We start from the raw sequence: 15,692 nt of genomic DNA on the forward strand, positions 1-15,692 counted from the left end.
TTTCAGTCTACCAGAAACTCATCACTGAGGGGCCAGGAGGGGCTGCCTGTGTACCTTGAGGCCAGATCCTAGGCTAATATAAACTGGCTTGGTTCTCTGGATTTAGCAGAGCTCCTTTGCTTTATTCCAATAAAGGTATTCCTTTCAGGCTCAATTCCTTTATGCTTATGACTTTATGACTTTTTAAAGGATTTCTGTTAAGAAACCTGGAATGCTTCAGGAAGGTGTCGATTTCCACACATGTAAGAATTGAACAGATTTCAGAAGAAGCCTGTAAATAACTGGAGACATGAGTTCTGACTCAGTCTTTATAGAGGATACATTTTATCTGCCTCAGACCCCCCTGCAAAATCAAAGCTGAATAATGACTGGCAGCCTCAGCATTTCTCCCCGGCGCAGACCTTTTGTGAGGTCAGGTTTAAAATAAAGTTAAGGACAGGAATGTACTGATTAGTAGCTGCTACCCTTGTTGTTCACCAGCAAAACCCCACTTTCAGCGTGTTTAACAAAAAATATAATTGAAGTTATCAGAAAGCTAAGGCATTTCTTAATGAACAACCCTAGACCAAACACTATTGTTTTGTGGAAGGGATAAAATCAAGGAGCCTAAACCACTTGGGAAATCAGGAAGATGATTTGTTTTCACCCCTTTGAAGTGGAACAGCTGATGTGCTGACCAGGAAACCTTTCAGGAAGCTGTTGGAATGGGGTGGCTGCCAGATCCCATCCCACAGGAGCCTGGACAGAGCAGAAACCTGAAGGATCCAGCTTTCAGCCTCAGCACTGGGGCAAGCACAAGGCAGACGAGCTGCAAGAAACCTTGGAAACCTCCTTGTCTCATCTCCATTAGAAAAGTTAACAGGATTGCTGCGTGCCCAGGAGCCTTCTAAACTGGCATTTCATGGCAAACTTCCCTCTGGAAGATTTCCAGCCAGCTTACATACCTTACTCATGGTACTGAGTCCTTCCTGTCCTGACTTTCAGGAATAGGATCTTTAGATGGGCTTATTTGCATTGGAGGAATACTGCTGGAACTTTCTTCCTAGCATGTGAAGAGTTTTCTCTGTGTGCAGAAACAACGTGGGTAAAATATTTGGAGTGAAATCCAGGCTCCATTGGAGTCAGTGGCAAAACTCCCGTTCACTTCAGTGGAGCAGGAATTTCACTCTCTACTATTTTGAAGTTGGAGCTACTAATAGACTGTTAGATTAGTCCTGCATGCATCAAACAAAATGTGCTTGATGTGAATGTTTCTGCTGTGTTCAAAACCCACAAAGGTTTGAAAACAAGAATAACTGTGAACTTCTGAGTCGAAAAATTATATTAAATGTAGTTTTGCTAGAAATAATAATGTCCCTGGAGATAAACCTAAAATAATAGACTGCACCGTATAATCTTCACTTTAAGTTAAAAATAGCAGAGATGGTGGTTTAATCTAAGCCATAATTATCAAACTGCTGAAGCTGGTTTTGGTTCACTGCAGCTAGAAATGGATGTCATGTTTGGGCTTTGAACAGTCAAGCCCCACACCTGGAGAGAAGCAAAGCCAAGAGCACAGTCAGAAAACAAACAGGAGCCTCTGATTTACAGAGAAATAGCACAGATTAAAGAGTCCAACTCCATATTTAAAGGTACTGCCCTGGCTTGCTCCAGCCAGCCAGCTGGAGACCCAATGAGTTCCTGTTAATCTGTGTTTTCAGCCCCAAATTGGTGACATTTTGCTAGAAGGTGACACTGGCCCTACAAGACACCTTTTGTCTGAAACTCATCTTCTGTTTCATCTTGGAATTGAAGGAGGACTGTTAATGTTTCAAAGTTACTGCTCTGCATGATTCTAAGGGGTTTAATGATAATTTCAGAGCAGGATGGAAACCCCTTAACCTTTCAGTGCCAGGCACCGTGGGATGGGCTGAGTGTAGGACTGAGTCAGGCTTCTGACATGGCACTGACACAGGAGGTGAACTTGGTCACCTCATTTATCCCTGTTCACAAAGGCTGACCTGCAGCAGACAAGTCTCACCTTCCCGTAGAGGCAACAGAGGTTTATTCTGAGCAGGATTTGGTGCAGCAGCCCCATTCTGTCCTTGCTGGGATGGGCACGGGGCAGTCTTGGTGCTTTTTTGGACAGTGCTTGGAGAAATGGGGCTTGATTCTGCCTCAGGCTCCAGTCTGAGCACTGCTGTTCCAGAGTCAGAGGCTAATTCAGGTTGCAAGGGCCACTGGAGACCATCTGATCCAATCACTGCTCAAAGAAGGATCAGCTTCAAAGTTAGATGAGAGACTGTACAATACCACTGATTTAGAAAGATGTTTTTCCTAATGTTCACGCTGACACAACATAAGAATTGGCCCAAATTCACACTGACACAACATTCCAAATTCACACTGACACAACAACAGAATTGGCCCATCTCTGGTATTAATTTTGATCATTCCCTCAATGTGATTATAGGGATCATATCCACTAGATTTGGGAAAGCAATCCCAAATTTTCCATAGATATTACCTTCAATATTCTAGCAGATATCCTTCCACTGGGCTACATCACTTCTGCAGGTCACATCTCGTGAACCTCAAATAGTTCCACATTTTCTGGTAGAAAAGTCCATAAGAAGCCCATTTTAAAGTTTCAAACATATAAACACTAAACCCCTTGTGAAATTAAGACAATGGATAAACTAAAGCAACCTATAGTTTATTTATATTTGTTAATTTAACAGATGCCCAGAGCAGTGGGTGAATGATTGTGTGTTATATGTGCAGCCTGGTTTCGAGTTGTTAATTGCTAAGAGTATAATTACTAATTGCAATGGGAAATGAGAAACCCACATCATAACTTGATAGGTTTTTTGTCCTGGTTTGTTCTCCTCCAACAGCATGGGGATGAGCCACGATGATGACCACCAGCCCTGTGCAGGGAGGTCCCACATTATGTCTGGAGAGTGGGTGAAGGGCAGGAACCCCAGTGACCTTTCCTGGTCTTCGTGCAGCCGTGACGACCTGGAAAACTTCCTAAAGTAAGGATTGTGCTGAGGATCAAAGATCCTGCAAGGCAAAAATGCAGTATGTTATTTGAAAGTATAAATGATTTTCCTTCAAAAAAAGTGTGTGTGCATGTGTCATTAGGGTGTGCAGGTTGGATGCTGTCTCCACTACAGTCGCCCCTTTGAAACTGAGGATTGCAGAGAGGCAGAAGAATTGTGTGCTGATAATTTCTTAAATATAATTCCAGACCACCTTCATTTTACAAAAAGTGCCCTTCATGTTTGCAGTGACAGAAATCTGTATGTATGTAGCCTGTAGAAATCTCTGCTGGAGGATGCTGCAACTTTTTGCTGTGGCTTTTACTGCCTATCTTGTTATTAAATAGCTTTTATTTTATTTTTTATTTTACCTGGAGGTAATTCTGATATGTTTTCTCACTCTTCAGTGAGTGTTGGTCTAAAATGGTCCACTATAAACTTATTTTCCACTATTTCAACTCATCATATTCAACAATTCAGGAAGGACTTCTATCCTGATGCTTGTTAACTCTCATGTACACTGGAATTGTCTGAACTCTGCAGCTGGGCTCTTAAACCTACAGTGCAGCTCTCTGACAAACAGTTCCTGGCACAGTGGCCAGTGCTTTTGTTGCTAAGAATGGGTTCAGCATGGAAAATTTCCCACTCTGGGGGTTAGAGGTGGCAAAGAAAGGAAAATGATGAAAGAAAATGGAATATCTACTGTTACATTAAAGGCATGAAGTTGAAAAAGAAGTTGCATCTGAACTCACCTGGTTGCATCTGGTCCCTGAGATGGGAGAGATGACAGTGATATTCTAATTTGTAAAAGATTGTTGTGAAGGCAAAGAGAAAAATCTTTATGCCTGTGATGGATAAGAAAAGAAGTCAAGGGCTCAAAATTCAGCTGGGGGGATTCAGGTGAGACGTGACAGAAGACTTTCTTGCTGTCACTGTAAGACTTGTGAAGCTTTGGGCTGGATAACCTGAGGGCAGAACTGAGTGTCCATGAGATTTCTAGGAACAGTTTAGATGAATGTTTAATCCAGAATGTTGTGAGTGTAGTCTGTTCTGCCTTGGGGTTTGTGGACAAGAGTGAGTTCCCAAGGACCTTTTTCAATTATTTAGAAGCTTCCAGATATATAGTGGGAAAAATCTCCACTGTTCCATCAGATTAAAGAGAGGACAGCAGCTTCTCTGCAGCAGGGATCTAACACTGCAGTTCAGAGGTGTTTTCCCTTAAAAACCTCTGTAATTCCTGCCCCCCCAGGTCCAAGGTGAGCACATGTTTGCTGGTGACAGACCCCCGGAGCCAGTTCTCCGTGCGGCTCCCTCACAAGCTGCCGGGGATGCACTACAGCGCCGACGAGCAGTGCCAGATCCTCTTTGGGACCAACGCCACCTTCTGCAAGAACATGGAGGTAAGAGCCCGTGGGCTGGACCTGGAAACAAGGTGGGAAGTGGAAATAAAGCTGTCAGGCACCGAGGGAGAAAAGAGATCTGTGCTTTCCTCAGCGCTGCTTAGCGGGAGTTGTGGCGTGTTCAGCGCTGCTGAGAGAAAATCAAACCCCCGCTGACCTCCCTGTCAGCAGCACATTCGGAGACACTTCTCCTCTTTTCCCCACACTGCCCTTGTTAATCTCCTAAAGCAGACCCAGAAAAGCTGGTGTTTGCACTTTGTTCCCTCCTGACACTGTTTTGCTGAAATACTCAGCAGAGATTGTTTTCCTGGAAGTTCAGCTGAGGTGAAAGCCTCTCCTCACAAGAGCGCTTGGCTCCTTTCACAGAGTCAGCTTAGATGACTGTCTGGATCTTTCCGTAGACTTCACCTTCAGACCACTGCAGTGCTCTTAGGAGCTGACTCTTAACTCTGTGCTGAGAAAGTATTAATATCTGCTTGTTAGATGAGGCCATTTAGAATTTTGTGCAGGATCCTGTGTATTTTCTAAGCAACATGATGTTTAATCAGGATTTGGGTGCAGCGTGGCTCATAATCACATGGTTGGTTGGCAAAACAGAAACACTGCTTGTTGGTGTCTCTGGAAGTAGGTTGTATTTGAGATGAGGCTGTGTGACTTGTCCTCTGGAATTTAAACAGCTAAACTTTTCCTAAGGTCTTTTTATTCTGAGCATATCTTACCTGCATCCCACTTTAGGCAGGGACAGGGGATGAGCTTACTTCCAGTGTGGCCTTGGAGATACCCAGAGGAAAGTCATGTAGCACTGTGTTGGGTCACCAACATCCTCTCCTTTACAGACAGGCAAGAAGCAGCCAAGTTTCTTGCTGTCTTTAACTGGCCATTTGTCTTCTTCAGTTGTCCCTCATTCCCACTCTGAACAAGCCTGGGATCTGAGATCAGTGTTAGGAAATAAAATAATAATCGCCGATAACTGGGGGTTTCTAAGTGCCAAATTACTAAAACTTTTGAACACATGCAAGTCCTGGGAACGTGCTCTTAGTTTCACATTAGCTGTTTTATTTATTTTGGATTTGGAAACTAGCTAATATAAAACAATAAGAAAAGAATCTGGATAGGTTGTATTTCCCAGCTCCATCAAGAAAACGCAGACCACCAGGACTACTGTACTGGAAGGAAAGTGGTGTAGGTCTGTGGAGAAAACCCCAGATCTACCCAGCATGACTCAAGTTCTTCCACTTGTGTGGGTGTCACCCAGCTTGACTGCTGTTGGAAGAGATATTTGCTATTTCCCTTCTTGGGATGAAAAAACATTCTGTTTCTGGATATTCCAGTGCCTAATGAGAATGTCAGCCCACTGGTAGGTGGTCAGCCTTTCTCACACACAAATTGCATGTCCAGTCTGGAATTGCTTCAGGGACACGTTGTTTGCCAGAATAAGGTGCCAAGAGGCACAGTTCTGTAAGATACAGACAGCAGGTGTTTGTGCCTCCTAAGATTTTTCACCAGTCTTATTATTTGATACCTTTAGAACACAATGAAAACTGTGCTCTTTTGCTTCATCACTCTCTTTAGTGTCTCCCCAAGAAAGGCATATTTTGTGAGGACTTCAGTACTTTCTAATGAAAAGCCTTGTAGAAGTTCAGCAGATTAAAACCAATTTGCAATCATTTAGAATTATTTCTGTTGCAGATGTGCATTGAAAGTGAGCATTCACCCTGTGAAGCCTTGGATCAGTCATGTCACGTGCCATTCATTTAAGTAAATATTTGCATCCTGTTACGCTGCTCTGAATTGGCTTTTGAAGGCAATGAAAGGAAATTCTTTAGAGGAAATGATCACTTTTGATTTTTAAACCTCTCAAGTTTGTGTTCTTTTCACCTCTGTGTTTCTCAGGCCTCATCTGCACAGTGCTTGTATCATAAGTCTCAAAGCTGTCTACAAAAATATGAACCAAAAAAAAAATTGGCACTGGTCACTGGCATTAGCTGTAGAAATTACTGGCAAATACAGCTGTCTCCTCTTCTAGCCAATGGTAATGTGGTATTTTTAATTCAATAAAGTATTAAAAAAATCCAAATGTAAAAGCAATAAACATTTGACAGTAAATATTTGTTACAAAAAGGAAATAAACTTCAGGAAATGAGCCTGCTCAATCTTTTTATGATTACATGTGTCTACTGCCTATTTTCTTATATAATAAAAGAGCTACATTACAATATTTCTTTGGAGATAGTTGAGCTCCATAATTATGTCAGGCAAACCAGAGGCCCTGTGTTCAAAAATGCCATGCACTTTGGTTTAGAGCAAATTTCAGAGATTAGATGATTCCAAAATTTCAACAAACTGCAGAGGCTTTCTGTGCAGTAAAGTGTCTCCTTTAAAGGCATCAAAGCCCAAATTTTTGAAGGAATGTAACCTCCTTTGCCTTCACAGAGAGTCAGGTGCCTGAATGCTTGGCAGCTCCTGGACCTCCAACACCGCTCCAACCAGATAGTTAATCCTTGAATATTCACCCTCATCTGAATATTTGGGATTGCATCCCCAAAATTCTTCTTCCATTTTGCTTTTAATGATAACTCAGATGCCCTACAACAAAACTGTAGCTCTCAGAAAATGCTCAGTTTGCCAAACGAGCCGTCCTGCAGCTGTTCTGCTCTGAAGGTGCAGAACAGAGATCCAAATGTCTGAGGAAGGCTCAGCTTTACATACACTGAACCTCCTGACAGTCCTTCTTCCTTTGCTTGGACACTGCATCTACATTTTAATACACTAAAATTTTAAAAAATGACCTAATTAGCAGAGTGAGTGTGTGATAGTCAGAGGATTCATAGCCTGTTGTAATCTGTGACCTCCAAGGTGTGTAATTTAGGATCTGGTTCTGTAACATCAGTGTTAGGTCAGATTTACTAGTGTATGTCACCTTTTTGAGGAACTGTGAATCAAGCTTTTAGGCTGGATGTTTGTAAGGCAGGGAACAATCAATTTTTCAATTTTTATTTATTTGAGAAGCACTGTTTCTATTATTACACAGTATGAATAATAAATGGCAAGATAACCTGCCAGGCCCTTGAGGGAAGGCAAGTCCCTTTGGATGTGTGCTCTGCTTATAGTTTAATTGGTTTGAGATGAATCCAGGTGCCTGGTTTTGGATTAACTTTACCCTGAGTATTGTATGGATAAGTCCTTACCCGCCATGAGGAAAGCAAGGGTTTCCATGGCTCCATGGAAGAATTAGTTTTGGTCTGAGGAACTGGATAAGAAAATAGAAGTTGGGCAGTTCTCAAGTGAGGTGATTCTCCCCCTCTGCTCTGCTCTTGTGAGACCCCATCTGGAGCACTGTGTACACTTTTGGTGTCCCCAGCATAAGAAGGACATGGAACTGTTGGAGCAAGTCCAGAGGAGGCCACAAAGTTGATAAGGGGGCTGGAGCACCTTCCTGATGGAAGGCTGAGAAAATTGGGGCTGCTCAGCCTGGAGAAGAGAAGGTTGTGTGGAGACCTCACAGCACCTTCCAGGGTCTGTGGACCTGCAGGGAAGCCAGAAAGAGACTCTTCATCAGGGGACAAGGGAGAATGGCTTCAGACTGAAAGAGAGGAAATTTAAGTTGGTTATACAGAGGAAATTCTTCCCTGTGAGGGTGGGGAGGCCCTGGCACAGGTTGCCCAGAGAAGCTGTGGTTGCCCCATCCCTGGAAGTGTCCAAGGCCAGATCAGATGGGGCTTGGAGCAACCTGGAGGGGGATTGGAACAAGATGATCTTTAAGGTTCCTTTCAACCCAAACCATTCTGTGATTTCACATATCATAATAAGTCTCTCAAGACCCTTCAGTAGTTCCCCCTTCATATCTAAGTTTCATAGTTTTCTCCAGTGCTTTCTCATGGTGCTTCCTGTTAATCTTTCCCACTGTAAATGTCAGGCATTATCTGATCCATGTAAATACTTATCTGTCAGGATTTACAAATGTGCTTCTGCCATGCCAGGCATGCTGCCTGTTTCCAGCCATGCCCCTTGCAGTGCCAGGAGAGCTTTGGCCCACCCAAGAGGTTGCACAGTGATCTTTATTTTGAGGGAGACAAGTTGCTTTTAGCAGGAATTAAATAGATGACTGTGTCATTCTCAAGCTCTGAGCAACACCAGGATAATTGTGGAAAAAGCTCAGCAAGAATGCACCTTTGACACTACAAAGTGCATTATCAGTGCCCCCCAAACTCCAAGATCTTTGGGGATTCTGGCTGCTAAACCTTGACATGAGTCCAGGGCTAACATGGAAGCAGTTGTGCAAATTACGGGCAATTCAACCTGTCTGACCTCTGTCCTTCAGCTCCACACTGTGCTATGAATCAACTATTGTGAATTCATTTGACCACTGTGAAAGAGGAAACAGAAAGTTCAACCCCAGCCAGGCAATGGAGGCTCTGCAGGGAGCAGCAGTTAACTCTTTGCTTCCCTGGATTTATTCCGAGAGGAAGAGCAGGGGTGGTTTATGCTGAATCTCTCACAGAGCAGAGATGTTTCTCCACCAGAAATGCATCAAAACACTTTCATAACCTCCACCAGAAATGCATCAAAACACTTTCATAACCTCCACCAGAAATGCATCAAAACACCTTCACAACCTGCACCAGAAATGCATCAAAACACAACCATAAACTCACATGAAAAGATACCACGTGTTTAATCACTAATTTTCAGACTGGCACACCCACCAACAGAGGCTTTTGCACTGAAATCCTATTGATGGGGAAAAAACAGGGATTTCTGTCTCTTCTATCCCGTGTTTGGCTTTTTGTTTCATAAGTCTTTTGGCTTATTTATTATTAACACATTTTTCCGGGTTCTTACATAACCCATATCTGTGTTTTGTTTTGAGTCAGAACTGGGCTCGGGCTGAAGTGGCTCACGGGAAGAGATCAGAATTGCTCCAAAGAGGTTTTTTTCTGAGCAGGGACACTGTCAGCTCGGATGGAACTGGGAATGAGAATTTTGACATGACACTGTTTTTAGAAAAATTAAACCAGCTTAGAATTGGCTCTACTGTTTTTTCTTAAGTTCAAGTTGTTTTATAACAATTGGAAGCATTTCCCAGTATCTACAAGCTACAGAACAGGGGGGCAAAGCTGATTCTAAGCCAGAGGAGACTGACTGGGTTTCTGGGCTAGTATGGAAAAGGAGATGAACTAAAAAACAAAGTAAAGAAAGAGCAGCAATTGTAATGATCAGATGGATTTTATGTGCCCCTTCAGTTTTCATATTTGAGGGGGGGGTGGTGAATATAATTTAGCAATTGTGGGTCTCTCTGTGGTCTTGATCTTGCAGAGGGACTGGTGGGGTGGACCCTTGGACTCCGTGCCTGGGAATCAATGGGCCTCTGTCTGCCTTTTCTCTGCAAGATGCCAAGGATGATACTGAGCCCTGTTATTTAGTAATGTATAGAATATTTACAGGAACATGGTAATTAGATTGAAAACTGATTTATCCTGAAAATAATAGGTTGCATTGTCATTTTCTGTACAACCAGGGACTTTGTCTACATAATAATACTTATAAATCTGGAAGAGGATGGGTTGGGTTTTCTTGAGCCTGGCAATTCTAAAAAAAATGAGAGTTTTTTGAGAAGTAAAGGTAACAATTTGCTTAATTGCCATAGTATAGTTTATAGTTTTCCTCATGTAGGTTGTTAGAATTCAGACTATTTTCATGTTGCCTGTCTCTGTGAAACCAAAGTGTCCTATTTCACTGCTCCTGTATGTTGCAAAAAGACGTTTTTCTCTTTATTTTCAGTGGAAATACTTTTTGTTTAAGAGAGAGAAAGAACAAGAGAGAAGCAGAGTTCCTGCCTGGGCAGCACAGCCCAGTTTACAATTATTGGAATGCTTCAGAAATTTTTGTACGTGTTTCAGTTTGGAAGGTGGTCAAAACACATTCTGGTGCAGTGGTTTAAAGGAAAATAAAAAGAGAGAGGGGAACCAAAATAAAATTATAAAAATACAACGTGGAAATTTAAGAATATAAACATAATAAACTTTTAACAATAATAGAGAGAGCTTATTAAGAATTAAACACTTGAGCTTGGCAATCTTACACTTCTTACTAAGAGACAAGGGGAGGGAGAATTAGTGTAGCCTTGTGATGTGGCATCTACAGCTAAAGTTTGAACTTAACAAAATTAGCCAAAATACTATTGAGTATCAGCCTGAAAATAGTGTATAACAAGCTTGAAGGGCATTGGCCTTCTGGGAACTTCCCATCTGCAAAACACTTCAAGAGAAAACTCCCATAATCTTCACAACCACATCTCAACAGTGTGTGTACATATCTATATTTATTTTACTGTCCCTTTCTTCTATTTTCCCATGGCCAAGAAACACAACCCATGACTTCGTTCTTCTAATTTCCTTTTCTTTTGTCGTTGTTGTTTAGCTTGTTTTTTGTTGTTTGGTTTTTTTTTTAATGGACAACTTTGCCTATTGTTCAAAAAAATTCAATTCTTTGCACCTCCTCCAGTCAGGTGTTCAGGCCTGGGGAGTTCACTGGGAGCTGTTGGGTGAACGTTGCTCCCAGTGAAGGCAGCACAGGATGGATGTTGCAAAGTCAGAATTTTTTAGGCTTTAAAGTTGCAAACACGACATTAGAGGGGAGTGATCAGGTTGATGATGAAACCTGCCCGAAGCTCCTGCCCTCCTTCACCACGGGCAGATCTTCTCCTGAGCCAAATTACAAAGGACTGACTGTTCCAGTGCCTTGTTCCATGTCTCCACTTCTTCCAGGTTTGACCATGGAAAGATACTTCCATGATTTCTTCAGCTGGTGTAACGTGGACGTGTTGTGTTCTCTCACTTAAGATGCTGAAAACTGGGCTCAGCAAAGCTGAGAGTTGTGTGTTGGTGGAAAAGTGGATAAGACCTCTCTTTTTCTTCTGGAATTTCTGCATGTCTGTGAATGCCATACCCCCCCTGTAGCTGGTGTCAGGGGTGCCCTAAAGGCACTGGGTATTTAGCATAAGCTGTTTTGCCCTGCAGTTAGTTTGTGGTCTCATTAATGCCATCTTTCCAATCTCTTTTGACTCTTAACTTAATTCCAGATACATAAAAAAATCAAATGGAACAGGTGCTTTGCAAAGAAATACTTTAGACACTGGAGAAGGCTTTTAGTTTGCCATGAGAGCACCAGAAATTGCTAAAACTGGAGACTCTCTTTTCCTGTTTCATTGTTTGCTTCCCAAAGTATGGTTTTTTAAAAAAAGTTGTTTCTACTGCCTTGTACCTTCCTGGCAGTTTGGGAGTTTCCCACTGCTTGTGTGGCAGGATCCTTTCATGTTTATTGAATTCCTGGTGTCCAGCTTCATCACCAGCCCTTCACATCTGCACTTCTGTGCAGTGTCCCTGCAAATTGTCACATTTCCTTTCGTTCTGATGCCTGTTAAGGAGGTTTAATCATGGCCCATCTTATGTTTTAACTGTAGGTTAGAAAAGCCCTTGGTATCACTGCATGTATGTAAGGGTGTGTTTTATAGAATGGATATTGTCACCGAGGTCAGAGGATCAAACCCCTGTGACACCCTCCGTGTTTGCTGGGTTCACACAGTTTTGTTTGCTCTGATACAGAACATTAACAAATCTGGGAAATGAGTATGTTGAATTTTTGTCCTGTTCTGCAAGGAAAGGAGCAGCACAGGAAAGCAGTTATCTCTCAAGGACCATTTCCTTAGAGTTCTTTAACTGTCAAGGGCCATTTCCACAAGAGTTCAAACAATCCTTGGGGTTCTGAACACTTGTGTCTGATGTTGGTGACTTCCCACTCACGCAAGGGTTCATGAAGAGGCTGTTCATTGAGTTACTGGAATCACACTGATGATAAAACTGATATGAAGGGGAATCAGCTCTAAATGTGTTGGCTCTAAGCAGGGAAGTTGTTGGTCCTGTTCATCTCTAAAGTGTAATGTGCACGTGAGTTTCTGTAAGTTCTGAAGAAACAGGATGATCATCATGTAGTTAAAATAGGGAAATGTTCTTTAAGAAACCTTTTCTAGGGCATCTAAGGAGGTCATGATTATTATAATAAGAGCTGAGGTGCTTTCTCTCCAGAAGTAAAGGGATTGATTCTTCTTTCTCATTAATGAACATAATCACACATTATGAATTTGCGGGATTGTTGTCCAGTTTTGTTAAAATGAAACATTTGTGGATATCAACTGCTGCCTGAATATTCTTGTATAGTGACTCTTCCTCAAACCTTCCCCTGACTTTTGGATCAGGTGTGTAATTTGGACAGATGTTTCCTTTATTGGACCTACCACTTGTTCCTTGGAATATCAGCAAAGGTCAGCAGCTTGGCCACTGATACATGGATCCAAGTTTCTCAGTTATCTTGTCTGGGACAGCAGGTGGCTCCTTTTCAAAAGTGCCTTCCAATTTTACAGGGTTCCAGTTTGGAACACTTTTCATCTTGTTTTCAACAGCAAGAAGCTCCATCAAACAAAAGTGTTTGGCTCCCTTGTGATCCCTTGTAGGTTGTGGGTTATTTATGCACCCAAAATTGAAGACAGTGGTGGTGTAGAAGTTGGGGGTATTGTTTTTGTCACCTTGTTGTGTAAAGAATTCCTCCTCAGAAATGTGCTGTGAGGCTTCAGGAATATTTTCATAGTGTTTTGAACAGGAAAGGGAGAGTAAATTGTGTGTTTATTGGACCTGATAGGTGTTAATTAGGATTCTGTTTATGAGCACATTTTCTCTCAAGGTGAGCCAAAACCTTGGCGAAATAAAGGAGTCCTGATACTTCATTGGAAGCCTGTTTCTAGCCATGCCTGTGTATTATGTGGTCTGCTTCTCCTCTTCCTTAAGGATATTTGCTCTTCCTAAGTCCTTATTCATAATCCCCTCATTTTGACAGCAAAATTGATTTCATGGTGGTTTAATTCTGCTGTTAGAAATAAGAGGTTCCTCTCTCCAGTGGACAACAGGAACAAATTCATCCTCGGGAGCAATAAGTGTTTCTGGTTTTTGCATGAAAACAAGGTGAAGGAGTGAATGTGTAGGGAATGAATAAACTTCTGTAGAGTTGTTCCATGATGGCAAAGACATCTTTATTCATTGGATTCTCTTCCTGCTGTGGAGGTTTGGAAGCTCCCCTTCCTTCTGGGTCAATAACCTGAGGCTTTGAGGTGAGGAAGCATCGTGGGCCTTGTGAGGTCCTGGGGCAGCATCACACATCGATTTTATCAGTGGTGGTGATGCAATAGCTGGGAAAGAGGCAGACTGACACTTACTGCCTGTGGGCAGAGAGCTGGCTGGATTAATTCTGGCTTCTGCTCGTTTCCAGCTGCAGCACTGAGCTAAGGAACCCAAAATAGATCCCTTCCCTAGAGCCGGGTGAGCCCCGCGCGCTGCGTGTCCGCGCTGGCACACGTGGGATGGAGTCACAGGGAAGGCAAACAGCCTCTTCAGAAACGGCCTGTCTGGGGAAAAAGTATGGAAAGCTGTGAAAGGTGGGCAGGCCCAGAGCCAGACATGTTCCTGGGAGGATCCCAGGAGTTGTCTCTGGATTTACCCTGGATTTAGCTGGAGCAGGCAGTGGGAGCCTGTGGCTGTGACACTGAGCAGAGGAACATTTAATCCCTTTCTGTTCCTCATCTTTCCACCTGTAACAGAAGGATAGAACTTCCTTTATCTCCAGGCTCCCAGGAGTCTGTTTAGATTGCAAGTTCTTTGAGGAAGAGAAAACATCTGGCACGGGCAGGCCCCTTTGTCAAATAGATGCCATTGTCACCCCTGTAATTGGAAGGTCATTCATCTGCCCAGCAAATCTCTCCCAGCTTGGGAGTTCCCAGATCATGACCTCCCTCAGGACTGGTTTTTGACAGCTGTGCAGACAAGCTTTCCTATCTCCCAGGAGTGTCCAAGAGACCTTCCTAAAAATTTCATTTTATTTCAATTTCTAAATTTTATTTTCTCTCTGTATAAAATTCCTGAAGGGTTCGGTTGAAAAAGCATTTCATTTTATTTTGAACGAGTAATTTTAAATTTTTATTGAAATACTACTTTTCAGCAGCCATCTCGCTTTTTTAAAAAAATTTTATTTTGCTCTTGGAAATATTTCAGACTGGGAGCTGATCCAAAGATGACCTTTCCCCACAGACAGATTCAACAAATCAATATTTTTCCAGTGCAAAATATCTATCATTGGAAAATCCTCACTGGCACTTTTTGAATGCTTTGCAGGCAGAGGCCTGCCATCTGAAAGCTGCTTGCTGAGTGTAGAATTAGCAGTAATACAGTCCTTTTGATGGCTTCTTCTGTATCAGTGTAAGCTCTGAACTGCCACTCACATACAACAACTTCCTTTCAAGTCCTGCCATTTCTCCCTTGGATATTTCCCCACAAAGTTGGCTGTTTAACCATTAAAAAGTCACTCACTGCGACTGGTTCCCTGTAGCTCTGTTTAATGGGGAGTTTTGTTTGGGTTTCTATTGTAGCCGAGGAGGATACACGATCTCTTTTGAAATGAGCTATTAACATGATAAAACATCTTGGGAACACACAATAGCAGAGCTGATGGTTTAATCTTTGCTGGGGTATCTGAGAGCTCCATTAAATGCAGGGGACTGCACTAACGAGGGCTGAAGCTTTGTAGTGGTGTGGCACCAGAACACAGAGCTTTTTCTGTAACTGTTTCCTGAAATATGCTTTGCATTTAGGATTCTGAATCAAACATAGGGATGCTATAAAAATCCAATGTTTTCCATACCTCGAAGATGGGAAGTTTCAGAAAGGTTGGTGTTGCTGAGAGAGATGATTCCTTTTTTCCTCTATAATTCTGTGTGTGTATACATATATATATATATGTATATATATATATATATAAGCACAGACACACTTATATATTTATATATACACAGATACACACGTGTGTGAATATTTGCACCCTCTGTATCCATAGTCTGGGCCCAGTCCTGGAGTTCTGCAGGTACAGACACACTTTTTGGGGTAGTCTCTGCCCATTGCATCCCCACATCATGGCTCATACCTGGGAAATGTTAGCTGGCTTTAGCACCTTCCATGTTTTCGTGGGCTCTGGAGGAGTTCTGCATGCTAACTAAAACTGTACAAAAAGCTGCTTCATTTTTATGACTTTTGTTTCCATCACCACCTCCTTCTACATCAAAGAGGGGAATTTAACCCTAATTTACACACAGTTTATGATCCAGGGACTTGAAGCTGAAGCTTAACAAACACTGGCCTTGCCTAATGCACAGCTCTTTAGCGATGGTTCT

General features: G+C 42.4%; 1 protein-coding gene across 1 annotated transcript in view; it reads left to right on the forward strand.

The window, feature by feature from the left end:
• The window catches only part of ADAMTS17 (ADAM metallopeptidase with thrombospondin type 1 motif 17), a 166,944-nt gene that overhangs the window by 76,275 nt on the left and 74,977 nt on the right, over positions 1 to 15,692 (forward strand). Inside the window, exons 9-10 of the mRNA XM_017804950.1 lie at positions 2,877 to 3,017; positions 4,273 to 4,423. Coding sequence (XP_017660439.1) covers positions 2,877 to 3,017; positions 4,273 to 4,423 — 292 coding nt within the window. The remainder of the gene's footprint in view (positions 1 to 2,876; positions 3,018 to 4,272; positions 4,424 to 15,692) is intronic.

This window comes from Lepidothrix coronata, unplaced genomic scaffold, assembly GCF_001604755.1.
Source record: "Lepidothrix coronata isolate B3197 unplaced genomic scaffold, Lepidothrix_coronata-1.0 Scaffold11, whole genome shotgun sequence".
NCBI classification, from domain to species: Eukaryota; Metazoa; Chordata; class Aves; order Passeriformes; family Pipridae; genus Lepidothrix; species Lepidothrix coronata.